The following is a 17,078-nucleotide window of genomic DNA, read 5'->3' as shown; positions in this document are numbered from 1 at the left end:
CCTCATTCCAGTAGGTGAGTGTATGGAATACACTTATCTTATTTTCAAATCTGAAAAATTAGCACCAGACATTCCTGATGTTACTCTCCTTCTGTTAGTGGAAACATTTGTGGCTTATCTGCATATCAAAGGCCTTGCCCACACCCACTGTCCTAGCTAGAGTTGCAAAGGCATCTCTGGAAATCCTTGGCCATATACTGTAGCTCTTAAGTGGCCACTGTATTAATGCAGCCAAAGAGAGCCATTTAAGCTTGTATGCTCAAGCAAGTTTTTTTTCCTTTCTCTTTCGGCGCCCGGAAAAAATGCTTTCCCGAGGAAAATTATTTCAGTATGTTCTTATGCTGCAGTCAATAGTTTGAGAAGAATTAGCTTTCTAGGTCATCAGAACAAGGAAACAGTCAGGCCTACAAGGCGAGGGAATGAGAGTGAAAGAAAAAACAACACACACACACACACACACACACACACACCAGTCTTATGAAAAGGAATTGGGGGGTGGGGGAGAGAGATGGAAAGGGAATGAACAGATGCAACTTTGCCAACTTCAGCCGGTCAGGAAAGCAGACAGGAAAACCAAACCGGGGACGCTAGCATGGAGAAATTGGGACACTGCAGCCCCAATGTGATCCAATTTCAAAAGAATTATGTCTTGCCGCAGAAACAGAGTGTGTGCTCAACAGCAACAGTGTTTGTGTGGGGATTTATGCCCTCCCATTGAGGCATGAAGAGAACCTTAACTAGTGCTTACTACACCCACCAAGAAAAGGGGGGGGAGCCTGGTGGGTGTTAAGGGAAGGTTTCTTAAATGGATGGCCCCCATTTCTCTAACATCTGAGCTCTGCCTCTTCTTGAATGGGATTGTTCTTCACATTCTAACTGTTATGGGAGGCTCTTTGTTTTAGTGTATTTCATTCTTGATTTTAGTTGGCTGCCGTGAGTGATGCATAAGCACTAAGCCCTTTGCACTCATATAGTCATAGTTCCCCCCCACACACTTTCCCATCTAAAGTGGGGATAATAATACAGTACTGGTCTACCTTAAAAGGTTGCAAGAATTAACATACTAAAAATGGAGAATGTATTTGAAGTTCTGTGAATAATCAAAAGCACTACATCAATTATTTTTTAAAACCAGATCCATGCCTCTGATGATAAATCCTCGTCAAGAGCCATTTCAAGAAAATCAGTTGCCAACGTTTTTCCTGACACTGCAAGTCATGAACAATTACATCAAAAATGTTATTGCTAGGAGCCTGCTAGGGGAAGTTTTTTTTTGCTTTGCTCTGGAGGCTTAGTTAAAGGTGATGGTGGAAGCAGAATACCTCTGCACATAAAAGCGAAAAAGATTGATCTAACCATCACCCTGACATGCTATGTGTTTTATTTGCAGGTATGGTGTCTGCTTCTGGGAGGGAGCACATATGCAATCAACTCCCACTCCCTGGTAGACTTCAGAAAAATGCCTTGACACTTGATTGTGTCGGCAGCACAAAATGTGTTTGTGGCCCTTTAGATCACAGGTAGAGAAGAAATCTGATTTCATTTTCAAAATGTTCATCATCCAAACAATTCTGCAAAGTCTTTTACTGATTCTATTTTACAGGTGGAGAACTTAGGGCAGAGACCAAATGCCATCCAGAGTGGCCTGGGGCAATCCAGCTAGATGGGCAGGGTATAAATAAAAAAAACTATTATTATTATTAGTAGATGTTAGTCACACCCTTTAATAAACACACAACCTGGCTGCATTTACTCTGGAAAAAAGCAGCCACAGCCCCCAATCTGGATTATACTCCTGATTCAGACTGTGGCAACTTTCTCCGGAAAACCACCCTGTACCTGGCTTCCTCCGGAGGAACCAGTGGTGGGATCATGGCAAACCCCAATGTTTTCATTGCACCTAGACTTTCCCAGTTCCTGTTCCTGTGGTTCTGTTTCTGACTCAAGCTGCCTTTGGAGGCCTCTTGATATTGCAACCTAGAAACTGTGACTTTGAAAGATTGCAAATTCCAGAAGCAACCACTAGGTGGTGATGTTACATAAAGCATCAGCATTTTTCCATTGGCTATGGCCATCACCTGATCATGAAGCTATTCACATCTTCATATTTGTCCCCCCAGTTTACTCCGGCAATATACTTTTCTTGCCTTGTAAAAGGCACTGGGGCTAAGCCAGGGCTTTAGTTCAAGCCCCTAGGCCTGCCTCCTCATTTTATTTTCTTATTTGAGAACTCAACGTGCATATTTTCCACATTCAGAGTATGTTCTCCACATGCATTTTGAATAGTTAGTTATGTCCCCAGAACAGTTGTCTTTTCTGAGCAGTCACCATGCTGTAAGTTGGTCCTTGGGGAAAATGCAAAGTGTTTGCACATTCACAGGAAGCTATGTCAGGCCACTGGTCCATCTAGCTCAGTACTGTCTACTCCAGGGGTCCCCCAAACTAAGGCCCGGGGGCCGGATGCGGCCCAATCGCCTGCTAAATCTGGCCCGCGGATGGTCCTGGAATCAGCATTTTTTATATGAGTAGAATGTGTCCTTTTATTTAAAATGCATCTCTGGGTTATTTGTGGGGCCTGCCTGATGTTTTTACATGAGTAGAATGTGTCCTTTTATTTAAAATGCATCTCTGGGTTATTTGTGGGGCATAGGAATTCGTTCATATTTTTCTTCAAAATATAGTCCAGCCCCCCACAAGGTCTGAGGGACAGTGGACCGGCCCCCTGGTCTACTCTAAACTGACTGACTCTTCAATGTTCCAGTTAATTCCATTGGATCTAACTGTCAGTCCTTGGAAAAAGAGTGTGTGTGCAGGTACTTTCTCCTTTTTTGGGGTGGGGCCACGGGTGTAGGTTTTTTTGGGGGGGGAGGCTGCTGGAGTGATGTACCCCACGCTTGAGCTTGAGAATGAGTGTCAGTGAAGGGGAGGAAGAAGGTGGAAAAGCCTCGTTCTAAAACCTGGACAAATCTTCCTTCCTTGTCTGATCAGCCTGCCTTTCTTTTTTTGCCTCTCACCCAGGGTGTGCTGCTGCCTGCTGTTTTCACAAACTCAGCCTGCTCAGTGGCAACAAGAACACATTGGAAGAAATAAACACTAGCACAGAGAGATACTTGAATTTCAGCCCATCAGCAGCCAAAAATGTTACTTCTCAGTAAGGCTGTGCTGGAGTTTGTGCTTTGTTTTGTTCTCCTTGGCTGCAGTTCATATAAGAGCTTCACAACAGCTGGAAAAGGCAGGGAAAAAGAAAAGAAGACCTTTGCTCCCTTTAATGCTACATAGAAAGGGTGTGCGTGTGTCTTTTAACCTCCGTACATACCACATTTAAACATCTGATGAGCCTAGTCGGTTGAGCAGTAAGAAATGCCCATCTTCTCTGCTGGCCTTTAAGACACTTTTCCCCTTACTCTCTCACAGTTCTATAAATTGTAATTCTGCATCAGCAATACATGTACTCTGGAATGATGCTCATGAACATCTTGTTCTATCACCAAATGCAACAGATACCATGAGGTAGAGTGAGGCAGCTGCCTCAGGTGGTGGGTACTGAGGGAGGGAGTGCAGTGCTCTCAGGATATTTGGCTGCCCCACTGACCTGCCTAGCAGCTGCATTTTACACTAGCTGCAGTCTCCAAACTCTCACCAAGGGCAGTCCTCCTCGAGGCAGCAGCAGTTGGCACAGAGCATGAGGAACAAGAGGGCTGAGTCAAAGACTTCAAAGAAAAGGTAGGTTTAGAGCGAGGGGAGGCAGGCCCAAGTATACTGGGCAAAAAAGAAGTTAGAGTGGAATCTTTTGTAGGCACGGGGGACCTTAATATCTATATTATGTTTTACGTACATTATGTACATTACCTAGCTGCAGTCTCTGCAACAACTATGTAAGGCTGCCTTTTCTCCAAAATGTCTGTGCTGGCTAGGGCCAATGGGAGTCACACCAAATCATCTGGAGGGCACCAGTTTGGCAAAGGCTACTGAATTTATTTCAGTAACACAATTTAAAAGGTGAAACCAATATATGAGATAGATGCATGACATGCAAAGCAAGATATGTCAAGCCTTTTTTTAATTGTAATTATTTGTTGTTAGGCGGGTCAATTATAAATGAAATGTAATTACTGATATGTAATAGCGATGTTTATTTTTGTATTATTGTAACTATTTGTTTTATTACTGTGGAATTTCCAAAAGAAAGCATTTGTAAAAATTAAAAGAAAAAATAATAATTTGCATTACTGAAATAAATGCACTTTTCGATGATATTCTAATTTTCCGAGTTTCACCTATATAGGCTTTCTACACCAATATTCCCTGTGTAAAGAATATAATAAATGAAGAAGCATCTTTGGAAAGTGCTGCTCAGGGCCGGCCCTACGTGTAGGCTGGGTAGTGCAGGGCACCATGGTGCCGGCCTGCCAGGAGGGCGCCGCGAGCTGTGCCCGCCCGCTGGCCGGCCGGTCCGCCGTGCAGCTGCGCGCTGCGCCCACCCGCCCACCGCGCTGGGAAACGGGGCGGGAGGGCGCCGGAGAGATCGTGCTGTGCCTGCCCACCTGCCCGCTGCCCACCGTGCTGCGCCCACCCGCCCACCGCGCTGGGAAATGGGGCGGGAGGGCGCCGGAGATCGCGCTGTGCCTGCCTGCCCGCCCGCTGCCCACCGTGCTGCACCCACCCGCCCACCGCGCTGGGAAACGGGGCGGGAGGGTGCCGGAGAGATCCGGCGCACCATGGCGCCAGGGGCGCTTAAGACGGCCCTGGCGCTGCTGATAACTTATTAAATGTGAACTCTTACGTGGTTGTGAAGATGGGGAACAGCACTTAAACATTTGCCAGGTTTCATTTATTTTAGTTGGCTGTTTTTATAAGCCTCCTGTGCATCACCAACAACCCAGCACATCTGATTATCAGGCAGGCCAAAACATAGGTGCCATGTGGGAAAGTGCTTATGTCTCTTGTTTTGCAGACAGGGAGGTAAATCTAGTCTCTTCAAGCCCCAGGGACACAGGGAGCTGCCTTATACCAAGGCAGACAAACAATCCAACTCAGTTTTGTCCAAACTGACTGGTAAGCAGCTCTCCAGGGTTTCAAACAGGGGCCTCTCCCCACCCTACCTGGAGCTGCCAGGGATTGAACCTGGGATTTTGGCATACAAAGCAGATGCTCTACCACCAGGCCCTTTCTCTTTCAGGGATCTATACCTCTTGATCTGCTTTCTCTTGTCCATGTCTCTTTACCAACCTAGATAATAAGCCTGCAGTCTCCAGCAAGGTTCAGCAAAGCTGTGTCTCCAGTTCAGGGTGAAGCAGTCCCCAGGGACCATTGATTACTTCTCTGATTTTGTCTGTTGTCATCCAGAGAAGCCTGTCTGGATTTCATACTGTACTGCCCCCTGTATCCCCCAACAATGACTGGGAAGCCCATTTGCAGTCCAGCTGTGCTGCTGTAACTAGAGAGCACCTGTCTCACAGTGGTAGCCTGAAAATACTCCCTTCACACCCGGCCTGCAGCAGTCACAAAAAATCCTCACTTTTAGGGCAGAGCAAGAGTATTTACCAAAAGACAGTTTTCACCAGTGCCAAGTTACTCACACTGTTTTAACAGCAGCAGCTTTATTTAGAAGCCCAGAAGTTTTTAACTTGACCTTGTCATCAGTCTTGGTGTGGAGTAAAAGAATTAATAACTGTAATTCACCTCCATCCTGAGGGGGGCAAAAGGATGCAGTGGCCTAAATGTCAGTTACCCTTCTCAGGCTTGTGTTTCCTGCTAGTGTGCTTTTGTAAATCTAATAGTAAATTTCCCAAGGTTTGGGTGAATCACCTGAGAAGGTCTGAAGAACCTTTGTTTTCATAGCCCACGGATTGTTTGTTGGAGAACTGCACTGCAAAATCTGGGTAAGTGGGAATTTTGAAGGATGCCTATGTTTTGGTTCTCATATTGCTTTGATAAACCCAGCTCTGAATGCAAACAGAATCACCCCCACCCTTACCAACTGGCAGTGGCTGCTCAGGGTTTCAGGAAAGAATGTTTCCTTGCCCTGTCTGGAGATTGCAGGGACGAAATCTAGGACCCTCTGCATACAACTCATGCGGTCTACTACTGAGCTACAGCTCTTTCCTGTGAACATGCTGGTTGTCACACATTTTAAAAGAAAACTAAATGAATAACGTGTTTTAAAAACAGACTGGGTGTGATATGTCGCCCAGCTGAATGTCTGACACCTTACTTTAGGATGGGAAGACGGTTGCTGCCTGCCAAGTGCCTGAGCCAGACTCTCCTCTATTCTGGGGAAGTCTTTCTGTGCAATATGGGATGTGGCCCTTGGGTGGGAGACACGGTTGAATAGGCCACTGTGTGATCATAAAACATGATTCACTAGCCAAATGTAACAAGGCAGCCACACCTATATTTTGGCCCCTCCTCTAGGGTCTGCCCTAACTTTAGGTAGAGTGAGGCTGATGCCTCAGTCCCTTGTTACAAAAGGGCAGCAGTTGGTTTCTTGTTTTATTATTATTGGAATTTATCTTGCAGAGAGAGATACTCATGGGATTTTTCTGCCTCAGGTGGTAAAATAGCACATACATAATGCACACTCTGGGGGGAGGTGAGGGGAATGGTGCAATTTACTGTCCTGCCTCAGGCAGCAAAATATCTTGGGCTGTCTGTATCCTCCTGTGTTGATAATTGACTGCTAATCCTGAAAACAGCACGGCACTAACAGAGAACTGGGGCACAGTGGGAATCAAGTGCTCCACATACAGTATATATTTAGACCACAACTCCAGTCATCCCTGATGTTTAGCCACACTTGCTGAGGTGGATGGGAACTGGCAATAAACTAAATCTAGAGGGCACCATGATTGCTACCCGCCATAAATGATGAAGTTAGACATAAATTACCCCATCAAAAACCAAACCAACCAACCAACCAACCCACAGGCTACTGAGGAAGGCAATACAAGAAAATAAAAGAGTGAGGGACTCCCTCCACCAAGCAAAATACAACTAACCCCACCTAAAGTCACTAGCCAAATGAAACAATATGCCAATTTATACTCTGGCTGTGTACACATTATCAGCTTAACAACTTATCTTGGCTGTTCTTCTCAATTCGGATCAAAGCTGGCTTGGGAGAAAAAGCATCAAAATGCAGTATTTCCTAAGAAACTGTGGGATACACATGGATTGTGCTAACATTGTGTGCACGCAGCTTCCCAAACCAGAAGTGGAAGTGCACTGGTTGCAGACTAAATGGGAATGTACACATCCTCCGTCTTCCTGAAGGGGACGTTGTTATGGCACATCCATTCCACTCAACATCCTGCCTTTAGCTGTGGCTGTCTCCAGCAGGTACCCCAGAGGAAAGAAAAAAACTCAAAAACTCAGGCTACTGCAGCAGGAAACAATGTCCTGCCAGCCTGGGCCCCAGTTTCCTCTCCTCTCTGGGTGGCCTCCCTTGATTGCCTGACTTTCCTCAGCTGAAAAGCACACCAGGCTTCCTGTCCAATGGTCTCGCTCTCCAAACCAACACCTGCATGAACACGATGGCAAGCCAATCAAAGGAAGCACTCAAACAGAGACATATTCCTAGGCTCCTCCGCCAATGCAAACCCACTTGAGCCAGCAGAAGTGCAAAGGCTCCTGGGAGTCGTATTCCACCTCTAGGCAAAACAAAAGGTAAATTGTTTTACTGGGCACCATATATTCTACAGCGTATCTCCTTTGCTGCCCCACACCAGCGTTTCAGACCTGCGTGCTGCCCTGCTGCAGTTATTTTGCAGTTCGAGGCAAAAGACACAGGAGTCCCTTTTGTAGCTCACACACTGAAGCTAGAGCGGGGTGCGGGGGGAGGTCAGAACAGGGGAGCAAATTAAAATACTCTTCCCAACTACATTGCAGAAATTGGAACCCACTTACTCAGCTAGCTTCTGATTATAAGGAGGAGGAAAAAATAAAAAAAAATACATCTCCTGTCACAGAAAACACCATTATCACACCCTGGTCCCATAATACAGCACCTACACTCAGCAACAATAGACTGAAAAGTGGTGTCTTGTCCAGAACACATGGGGGAGGGGTCTAAACCCATGCCTTCCTAGTCCAGCACTCCAGCCACTGCACTCTCCAGTCACCTTTGTCTGTTAGCAGGGTTGTGATGCCATTGCCATGTAACCACAGTAAATACTAAGGGAACTGATCTGAGAACCCAAGCCTTTTCAGGGGAAGCTATAAGGTTCAGCATGTCCTGAGATCTGACAATAATGTATGTGCATGCACACATGCCTAGCAACAGCCACAACTGTTGTTCCATCATCTGAAGGGAGCAGAGCTAACTTCTATGTGCACAGCTGCACTGTGAACTTATATCTGTTTTACATCAGCTTTTTCATTTTTAGATATCTCTATGCTGCTTTTCTGGGGAAATCCCATCCAAATAATCTTTCAACAATAAAAAGTACATGCAAAAAACAATCAGTATCACTAAGAAAAAAGACCCCCCCCAAGTCTATGTATGCATGTATGTATGTATATATATAGAGAGAAAGTAGTTTTTATTTATTTAAAGAAATAAAAACAGACTCACGGTTCCAGTAATATAATGATATACCAAGTTACTTTTCAGTGAGTGAAACATAAATTACACAGAGGAAGGGCCAATCAATGCAAGACCCAGTATAGGTTTCTCAAAAACAAGTCATGCCAGATGAACCTCCTGTGCGTTTTTGATAAAGTTACAAGCTTTGTGGATCAGGGGGATGTTGTGGACATAGTGGATCTTGATTTCAGTAAGGCTTTTGACAATGTTCCCCATGATATCCTTGCAGAAAAGCTGGTAAAATGTGGGCTGGACAAGGTAATGGCTAGGTAGATTCGTAGCTGGTTGACTGAACCTAAAGAGTGTTCACTAATGGTTCCTCATCATCCTGGAAAAAAGTGACAAGTGGGGTGCCACAGAATTCTATCCTGGGCCCCCTGTTGTTCAGCAACTTTATAAATGAGAGGAATAAAGAAATAAAGGAGTTGCTCATCAAATTTGCAGATGATACCACACTGGGAGGGGTAGCTAATGCCACAGAAGACTGAATCAGGAATCAAGATGATCTTAAAGGTTTGGCCCATACAGGGCCAAAACTAACAAAATGAATTTCCACAGAGACAAATGTACCAGCTGAACAAGTATAAGATGGGGGACACCTGTCTTTCCTGTAGTACATGTGAAAAGGGTCTAGGGGTCTTAGTAGACCACAAGCTTCATGTGAGTCAACAGTGTGATGCAGCAGCAAAAAAAAGCAAATGCTATTCTAGGCTGCATCAACAGAAGTATAGTGTCCCAATCAAGGGAAGCAATAGTACCACTCGCTTCTGCAGCCATTTTGTGGCCTAACTACCACCATCATGAATGCAGACCACACACTGCAGCCTTATGGCCTCCAAGCAACCTCTGCTAGTCAACAGACACAGTGCCACACACTCTTAGGCACCACTGTGAGACAACCAAAATGGCACAATCTCTTCATCACCTAGCAACCACTGGGAGACACAGCATGATGGCCTCATTTCTCCTAGCAACTACCACTTAGAACTTAAACATCTTCTCTGTTAACTATGGTTTCTACTTGTAGGAGAAAAGGGCAGGGATGGAATCTCCATAATTACTGTGGGGTGTAGGCAGATGAGGTGTGGAACTAACATTAAACATGGAAAGATGAAGGCAACAATTAAAAAAAATTATCAGTTGTATGCCAACCTATAGCCAGGTTCTCAGGGCTACTGGCAAGAAGAATAAAAGTAAACTGAACATATTAAGTAGGGAAAAACAGTAAGAGGCCTGGGCCTGTTGCTCCTTTAAGTTAAAACTCTACAACCCCCCCCCCTTTCTGCCTCCTCCGGACTCTGTGCACCCGAAGGCTACTTACTTACCTAAGTACTGCCCTTTGCCTTCCCGAAATGGAGGGCCGAGAGGTCCTTTCACCACAGGCTGCATGTATTTGATCTGCCCATAACCACCTCCAGCTCCCCCTCCAGTCACCGTGGAGATGCCAACCACCAGCAACAGCCACAGGGTTACTTCATGGAGCATCGTGGCTTTGTTGGTAGTCTCTCTGCAAACAAAATGTGACAGCAAAATCACCTTTTGAGAGGATCGCTCAGCTGTTCCTTGGGTATTTTTTAAGCAAAAACAAAGCAGTTGTATGTGTGTGAGAGAGATTTTGCTAGAACAGGGATGGGGAACCTCAGGCCCTGGAACCAACTATGGCCCACTGGGCCAAACACCCTCCCAAGCCACCCCCTCACTAGCCCTGCTCTGCACCCTCGCTGAGTGTTTTTGCCTGGCTGGAATGTGCCCCTGAGACCTGATATGCTTCTTGCTAACCTTGATGGAAGAGAGAAAGGTGTCTGCATGAAAGCCTGTGTAGAAGAGGTCAGCTTAATATCCAAAAGTCCACATTTCTTTCTCTGCCCACTTTTGGTTCTGTGGCTCTCTGGCTCAAAACGGTTCCCTGCCCTGAGCAAAATTCCCCAGTGTTTTCCCTCTGCTACCTCCTCCTGAATTTCCCACTCCCCCAACACCCCAGTTCTCCTCCTTTGTAGCCACTGGTTCTTAATGCTGCCAAATTATTTTACTGAGGCCTTTCTATCCATGCTCCTCCACGCAGAAGACCCTGTATCTGTTGTTGCCTCTCCTAGAATGTGCCCTTCACAGTGCTGACAAGAACCCCCCATCTGCTGTGCAGACAGATGGAGGCAAGATACAGAACGGCAACTGCATTCCTGTATCATTTTGAGATGAAGTGGGAATTTCAGGTAGCATGACAACCCCCTGGTTTTGTACATCTGTTGAACATGGGCAGACTGGCCCCTCCCTGATTCTCCTTTGTATCAGGCCACCCTAAGGAACAGTGTGGGCAGATTACCCTAGTGGGGATACATCGTAAATGCATAGCTGACTCCTGAGGGCTTGGGGAAGAATCCATGCAACCACGGTCTTTTAGATCAGGCCACTTGTTTCGAAAACAGCCAAAGCACATATTTATTTATTCATTCATTCAAGAACATTCCTGGGTTGCTTTTCAGTAGAACAAACCACAACTCACAGGCTGAGTACACACCGTACATTTAAATCAAAGAATCCTGAGAACTGTAGTTTGCTAGAGGTGCTGGGAATTCTGGCTCTCTACAGTTCCCAAGATTCTCTGGGGGCGAGAAATGTGCTTTAAATGTATGGTGTGTACACAGCTAAAGTTGTAGCTGGGTTTTTACAAAACAGCAATATAAGAGCACCGTTGTGCTTCGCCCACAGTGCTGCATAGAGAACTAACAAAAACAGAAACCTGACATTGGGTAGAAACAAACTACCGTGGATGCCTGTCCTACTTTTATTTTATTTGTTTACTAGCTGGCCAGGCTATGCGTTGCTGTGGCTCATCCCTGTGATTCCCCCCACCCTGTCCTGATCCATGACCTATCCCGTCCCCTCCTGCCCCCAACCCATACCCAGGCGAGTCCCCACCTCCATTCGGCCTAGTCTGTAAAGCTGAGCCTGTATTTGGCCTAGTAGCTCCAGTACCAGTGTAGCCTCTGATAGAGGGCCAAGGTTTTCTAGCTATAGTACCAGTGCAGAGGAACCAGAGACCAAATAGCAAACATGCGCTGGATTATGGAAAAAGCTAGAGAGTTCCAGAAAAACGTCTACTTCTGCTTCATTGACTATGCAAAAGCCTTTGACTGTGTCGACCACAGCAAACTATGGCAAGTTCTTAAAGAAATGGGAGTGCCTGATCATCTCATCTGTCTCCTGAGAAATCTCTATGTGGGACAAGAAGCTACAGTTAGAACTGGATATGGAACAACTGATTGGTTCAAAATTGGGAAGGGAGTACGACAAGGTTGTATATTGTCTCCCTGCTTATTTAACTTATATGCAGAATTCATCATGCGAAAGGCTGGACTAGATGAATCCCAAACCGGAATTAAGATTGCCGGAAGAAATATCAACAACCTCAGATATGCAGATGACACAACCTTGATGGCAGAAAGTGAGGAGGAATTAAAGAACCTTTTAATGAGGGTGAAAGAGGAGAGCGCAAAATATGGTCTGAAGCTCAACATCAAAAAAACCAAGATCATGGCCACTGGTCCCATTACCTCCTGGCAAATAGAAGGGGAAGAAATGGAGGCAGTGAGAGATTTTACTTTCTTGGGCTCCTTGATCACCGCAGATGGTGACAGCAGTCACGAAATTAAAAGACGCCTGCTTCTTGGGAGAAAAGCAATGACAAACCTAGACAGCATCTTAAAAAGCAGAGACATCACCTTGCCTACAAAGGTCCGTATAGTTAAAGCTATGGTTTTCCCAGTAGTGATGTATGGAAGTGAGAGCTGGACCATAAAGAAGGCTGATCGCCGAAGAATTGATGCTTTTGAATTATGGTGCTGGAGGAGACTCTTGAGAGTCCCATGGACTGCAAGAAGATCAAACCTATCCATTCTTAAGGAAATCAGCCCTGAGTGCTCACTGGAAGGACAGATCGTGAAGCTGAGGCTCCAATACTTTGGCCACCTCATGAGAAGAATCCTTGGAAAAGACCTTGATGTTGGGAAAGATGGAGGGCACTAGGAGAAGGGGACGACGGAGGACGAGATGGTTGGACAGTGTTCTCGAAGCTACGAACATGAGTTTGACCAAACTGCGGGAGGCAGTGGAAGACAGGAGTGCCTGGCGTGCTATGGTCCATGGGGTCACGAAGAGTCGGACATGACTAAACGACTAGACAACAACAAAGTCACCACTAGAGGGCGCTGTGTTGCAACCTCTTCTGCCTTCTATTTCCCAGCTTCCCTGGCCCTCTGATTTCAGTGTTCCAAACCAGTGGGTTTTACCTGGTTTTCGTGGCACAGGTGTGACATGTGGCCAATCCAGGCATCCCCAAACTGTGGCCCTCCAGATGTTTTGGCCTACAACTGCCATGATCCCTAGCTAACAGGACCAGTGGTCGGGGAAGATGGGAATTGTAGTCCAAAACATCTGGAGGGCCGAAGTTTGGGGATGCCTGGGCCAATCTATGGGCATGGAAACACTCACCTATACCCATGTGACGTTGTGGCCAAATTTGAACGCGATCGGGCAAGCGGTTTGGGAGAATGCCGCGTTTTAACAAACTTGGACCATATATATATTTCTATACTGCCCTTCATTGAAAGATCTCGGAGCGGTTCACAAGACAATACCACAGGGCTCTCTTCATTCCATAAGGGAGGGACCTCTACAGAGAATGCCTGCCACTGTCTTTCCACCAGATGCTTCTCTGTAGGCTCTTGCACGATCAGCATGGCATCCTCTGATTATTTTAAATGAACTCTCAGATCTATAAGGGGAAGGGACGATGACACTATTTCAGGTAACTTGGTCCCAAGTGCAGTGCTTTTCAACCTTGGTTCCCCCATTTGTTCCTAAAATACTTGTTCTCATCACTCCTGACCTTGAGTTTAGCTGGCAGGGGATGACAGGAGTTGTGGTCCAACAACATTTGCGGACCCAAGGTTGAAGATTACTGGTGCAGGGCTTTATCTGCTATCAAGGACTTCTTACAACTGGCTTGGTAGCAAACTGGCAGTCTGTGCAGCCCCTCCAGTGCAGGAGCTATATGTGCATGGCTAGATACCCTGCTCAGCATTGTAGCTGCTGGGTTCGACCCCAGCTGCAACTTCCAAACCAACCTTAAGGGTAGCCCCACAGAGAGTGCATTACAGTAATTAAATTTTGAGGTTACCAAGGCATGGGTGAGAGCAACTAAGCTATCCCTTAGTATTTCCAGGAAAAGGTTTAGCTGTTATGCCGGCCATGGCAAATATGCCTCTGAAGTAAATGACACCCACTCTAGAACACTCCTTACAGATTCATCCTCCTCCACCACCTACCCTTTAATGAGATCATAATGAAGCAACAGTGGGGCGGGGGATGACCAAATTGAGGGTTATTATCACGTCTTTCGACTGAGCAGGATTTCCTCCAGCAAAAAAATGTGTGCGCTTGGGAATTGGCTCTTGAGAGCATCTCTGATTCCAAAGCCAAGGCCTCACCATGCTGCCTTTGAAACCCTCTGGCTTGAAGAGGGGGTGTGAAGAAACCCTGTTGTGTTTGGCTACTTGAAAAATGACTATGTCAGAGACACAATTCCCTCACTTGGAGTATCGCCAGAGCTAGTAACTCTCCGCTGTGGTGCTTCTTAAAACGTCAACAGGAGTTTGTTTGGTCAAGTACTTATGAGTAACCTTGACTGCTTATGATGCTCAGTAATGCCAGACGCTTGCTAAAGTGCCCACTTGTGTAAAATTAAAGGGCCTTCTATAAATACTGCCTTCCACTCTTGCGACATTTTCCAAGGCACAGGCTTCAAATGAGGCCTGTATGAAGCAAAGGACAGTTTATTTTCTGACAGGTTTAATGACACAGAACACCAAAAGTGCTGTGGACTAATTGAACCACAATCACCATTAATAAAAATTAAAGACCTTGGTCTTTTCCTGCCTCCGAAGGAATGAAGAGAGCTTCTCCTCGGCTGGATTTGATTGGAATTTCCTGAGCTGAAACGGGAGCAGGGGGGCGGGTGTGTGTGTGTGAAGGGGAAAAAATACACCATGAAGAAAGAGAAAGAGGAGTTTTAACAGCGGGTAGCGATGGAGATTGGCCCCCACATGGAAGTGATTTGAATGCTATGTGGGCTTGGCGGGAACCTGAAAGATCTCTAGTAGCAATGTCATTCCTTGTCTAACCCAAATGATGTATATTAAGTCTCCTTTTATTACTTTTACCTTTGAGAAGAGGGCTCCTGCCCTCACCCGGCCAAAAGGTGGCTAGGGCTGCAGCTGACGTTCCAATGATCTGAGGGAAAGAGTTTGTGTTGGCTGCTTCCTTCCATGTCTCCCAAGGTTTCTGCACAAACTGCCCTCTTGTCACCAGCAGAGGAAATGGCTCCTCGCTCAGAAAGGAAGCTGGTGGAGGGCAAGAATTAATGCAAGCTACATGGGACCCCAGGAGGAATAAGACCTATCACCTTTCCTTTAAAGAAAAAAAAACCCCAGCAACTTTTGAGGCTCCACGTGAGACTAATTTTTCAATGAAATCAGTGTACAGTGTAGACCAGTGGTGTCCAAACTTTTTTAAAGAGAGCCAGATTTGATGAAGTGAAGGGCCATGAGGGCTGGCCAAAGGGCCAACCAGAGTTGTTGACCATTTTTATGATTTTACCCCAAAGTTGTTGAGCTTTTTTAAGGATAGAAGTTGAGGTTTTCTTAGGATTTTACCCCAGGAATTAAACTGCCACATGGGCCAGATTAAACCGACCGGCGGGCCAGATTAGGCCCCCAAAACGGATTTTGGACTTGTCTGGTGTAGACCTAGAACAGCCTTTGACAACTGAAGCCCTCCAGCTCTTTTGGACTACATCTCCTATCAGCCCCGGCTAGCACAGAAGGCTGCCCTAGAGTAAGCACATTGTGGAAGGACATGAGTGGGGAAATAACTGCTAAGCTGATCTTCTAGAGAGAAGAGAGGATACAATGGACTAACCTGGAAAAGAACATGGCTAGCAGGCTAAAACCCTGAACAATTTGGCATTATTATAAATCTTCAAGTCTCTGTGTGACTGCCTGATCCCTGACTTGTGAAGACAGCACAGATGAAATATTGGATATGTATTATCAACAACAGCAATCCGTGGCCACTGAGCCTACTCAGCCCTCTTCACTGGGTTGTTTATTGAATTCCCCCCCTCATCCAAACTGAATCTTTTTTTGGGAGGTACTTCTGCTGCACACTTAGCTACTTGCATTTGGGGGGAGTGGAAACAGAGAAGATGATGGAGAAATGCTGCGATTAAATGCAACCCCAAGTACGATGTTCAAAGGATGAATCCATTGGGCAACCCTCTAACAACAGGAAACTATATTTTTCACTGTCCCCCCTTTTAAATCTTGCCCTTACCAAAACAATAAGGACCTTGCTACTGCAGATGACTCTGAGATTCTGTCTGTGTAGCTGTTTCTCTCTCTCCTCTTTCAAGGTTTTCTTCACACCAATCCCTCAAGCCACAGAACAGGCAGAATCCCAAACCAAGTAGGCCTCAAATGAAAGGTAAATATATGCCAAGGCCTTTACTATTCCTTATAATTTTCTTTCTTTGTTTGTTTGTTTTACCTTTCAACAGTGTGGAGCTGAATGGGATTCAAACAACAACAGAGCACGGGACTAGTTCAAACTATTCACCCCTTTGACTGGCAGTGCCTCTCCAGGCTCTCCAGTGGAGATCTTTGTCCATTCGCTGCTATCTGATCTTTTAAACCAGAGGTGCCAAGGATTGTATTTAGGACCTTCTGCATGTGGAAGGCCAGCACAAGCAACAACTCAGCAGAGCGCATTTATCACAACCCAATTGGAAGCAAGTAGTCAAGAACAATGAATACATAGTCATGAGTTTTCTTGTTATGCATATAAGATGGCTTGCTGAAAGCAGATCCATAAGATTTACCCTAGCCAGGTGCACATCAACAGCTAGACCCAGGGATTCTGCCTAACAGGGTCTCCATTTACTCATGAGCACTAATAGGCTGGAGATGGACAACAGCATATTCAGTGCTGCATCACTGCCCCTGCCATTTTTATTTTGACCAACAGTCCCCCTGGTTTAATCAACTGGGCGTGCAGACAATATTCAGATAGATGGACTAACGAAACCAAGTATTATGAGGAACACTTGAGAGAGTTGGGTATGTTTAGCCTGGGTAAGAGGAGACTGAGAAGAGATAAGGGCTGTCACATAGAAAATGGAGCACACTTGTTTTCTCCTGCTCTGGAGGGTAGTGTGAGGGGGAAACAATAGAGAGAGCCCCCTCCCATCTTGACCAGTTCGTCCAATAGCAGCGGAGCTAGCGGGGAGGGGGAAGAGTCCAGTGGGGAAGCAGGAAGTAGGGGAAAAGGCTCTGGCAGGATGGCAGAGCCTCTGTTACACGGGAGACAGGAAGAAAGAGCGGGGGAAAGGGGGAAAAGGAAAACATGGAAAGGAGACGGTTTCTCCCTCCGGTTCCGGAAT

The 17,078-nt window shown here is 45.9% G+C and overlaps 1 protein-coding gene across 7 annotated transcripts in view; it reads right to left on the bottom strand.

Annotated features, from left to right (window-relative positions):
• The window catches only part of COL8A2 (collagen type VIII alpha 2 chain), a 143,878-nt gene that overhangs the window by 6,440 nt on the left and 120,360 nt on the right, over positions 1–17,078 (bottom strand). For all 7 annotated transcript variants that reach the window (XM_088672284.1, XM_088672285.1, XM_088672287.1 and 4 more), the window contains one exon: positions 9,910–10,091. In XM_088672284.1, coding sequence (XP_088528410.1) covers positions 9,910–10,069 — 160 coding nt within the window. In that variant the 5' untranslated portion in view covers positions 10,070–10,091. The remainder of the gene's footprint in view (positions 1–9,909; positions 10,092–17,078) is intronic.

Source organism: Zootoca vivipara, chromosome 6 (genome assembly GCF_965207765.1).
Source record: "Zootoca vivipara chromosome 6, rZooViv2.hap1.1, whole genome shotgun sequence".
Taxonomy (NCBI): Eukaryota; Metazoa; Chordata; class Lepidosauria; order Squamata; family Lacertidae; genus Zootoca; species Zootoca vivipara.
This window is presented reverse-complemented; position numbering and strand designations above follow the sequence as displayed.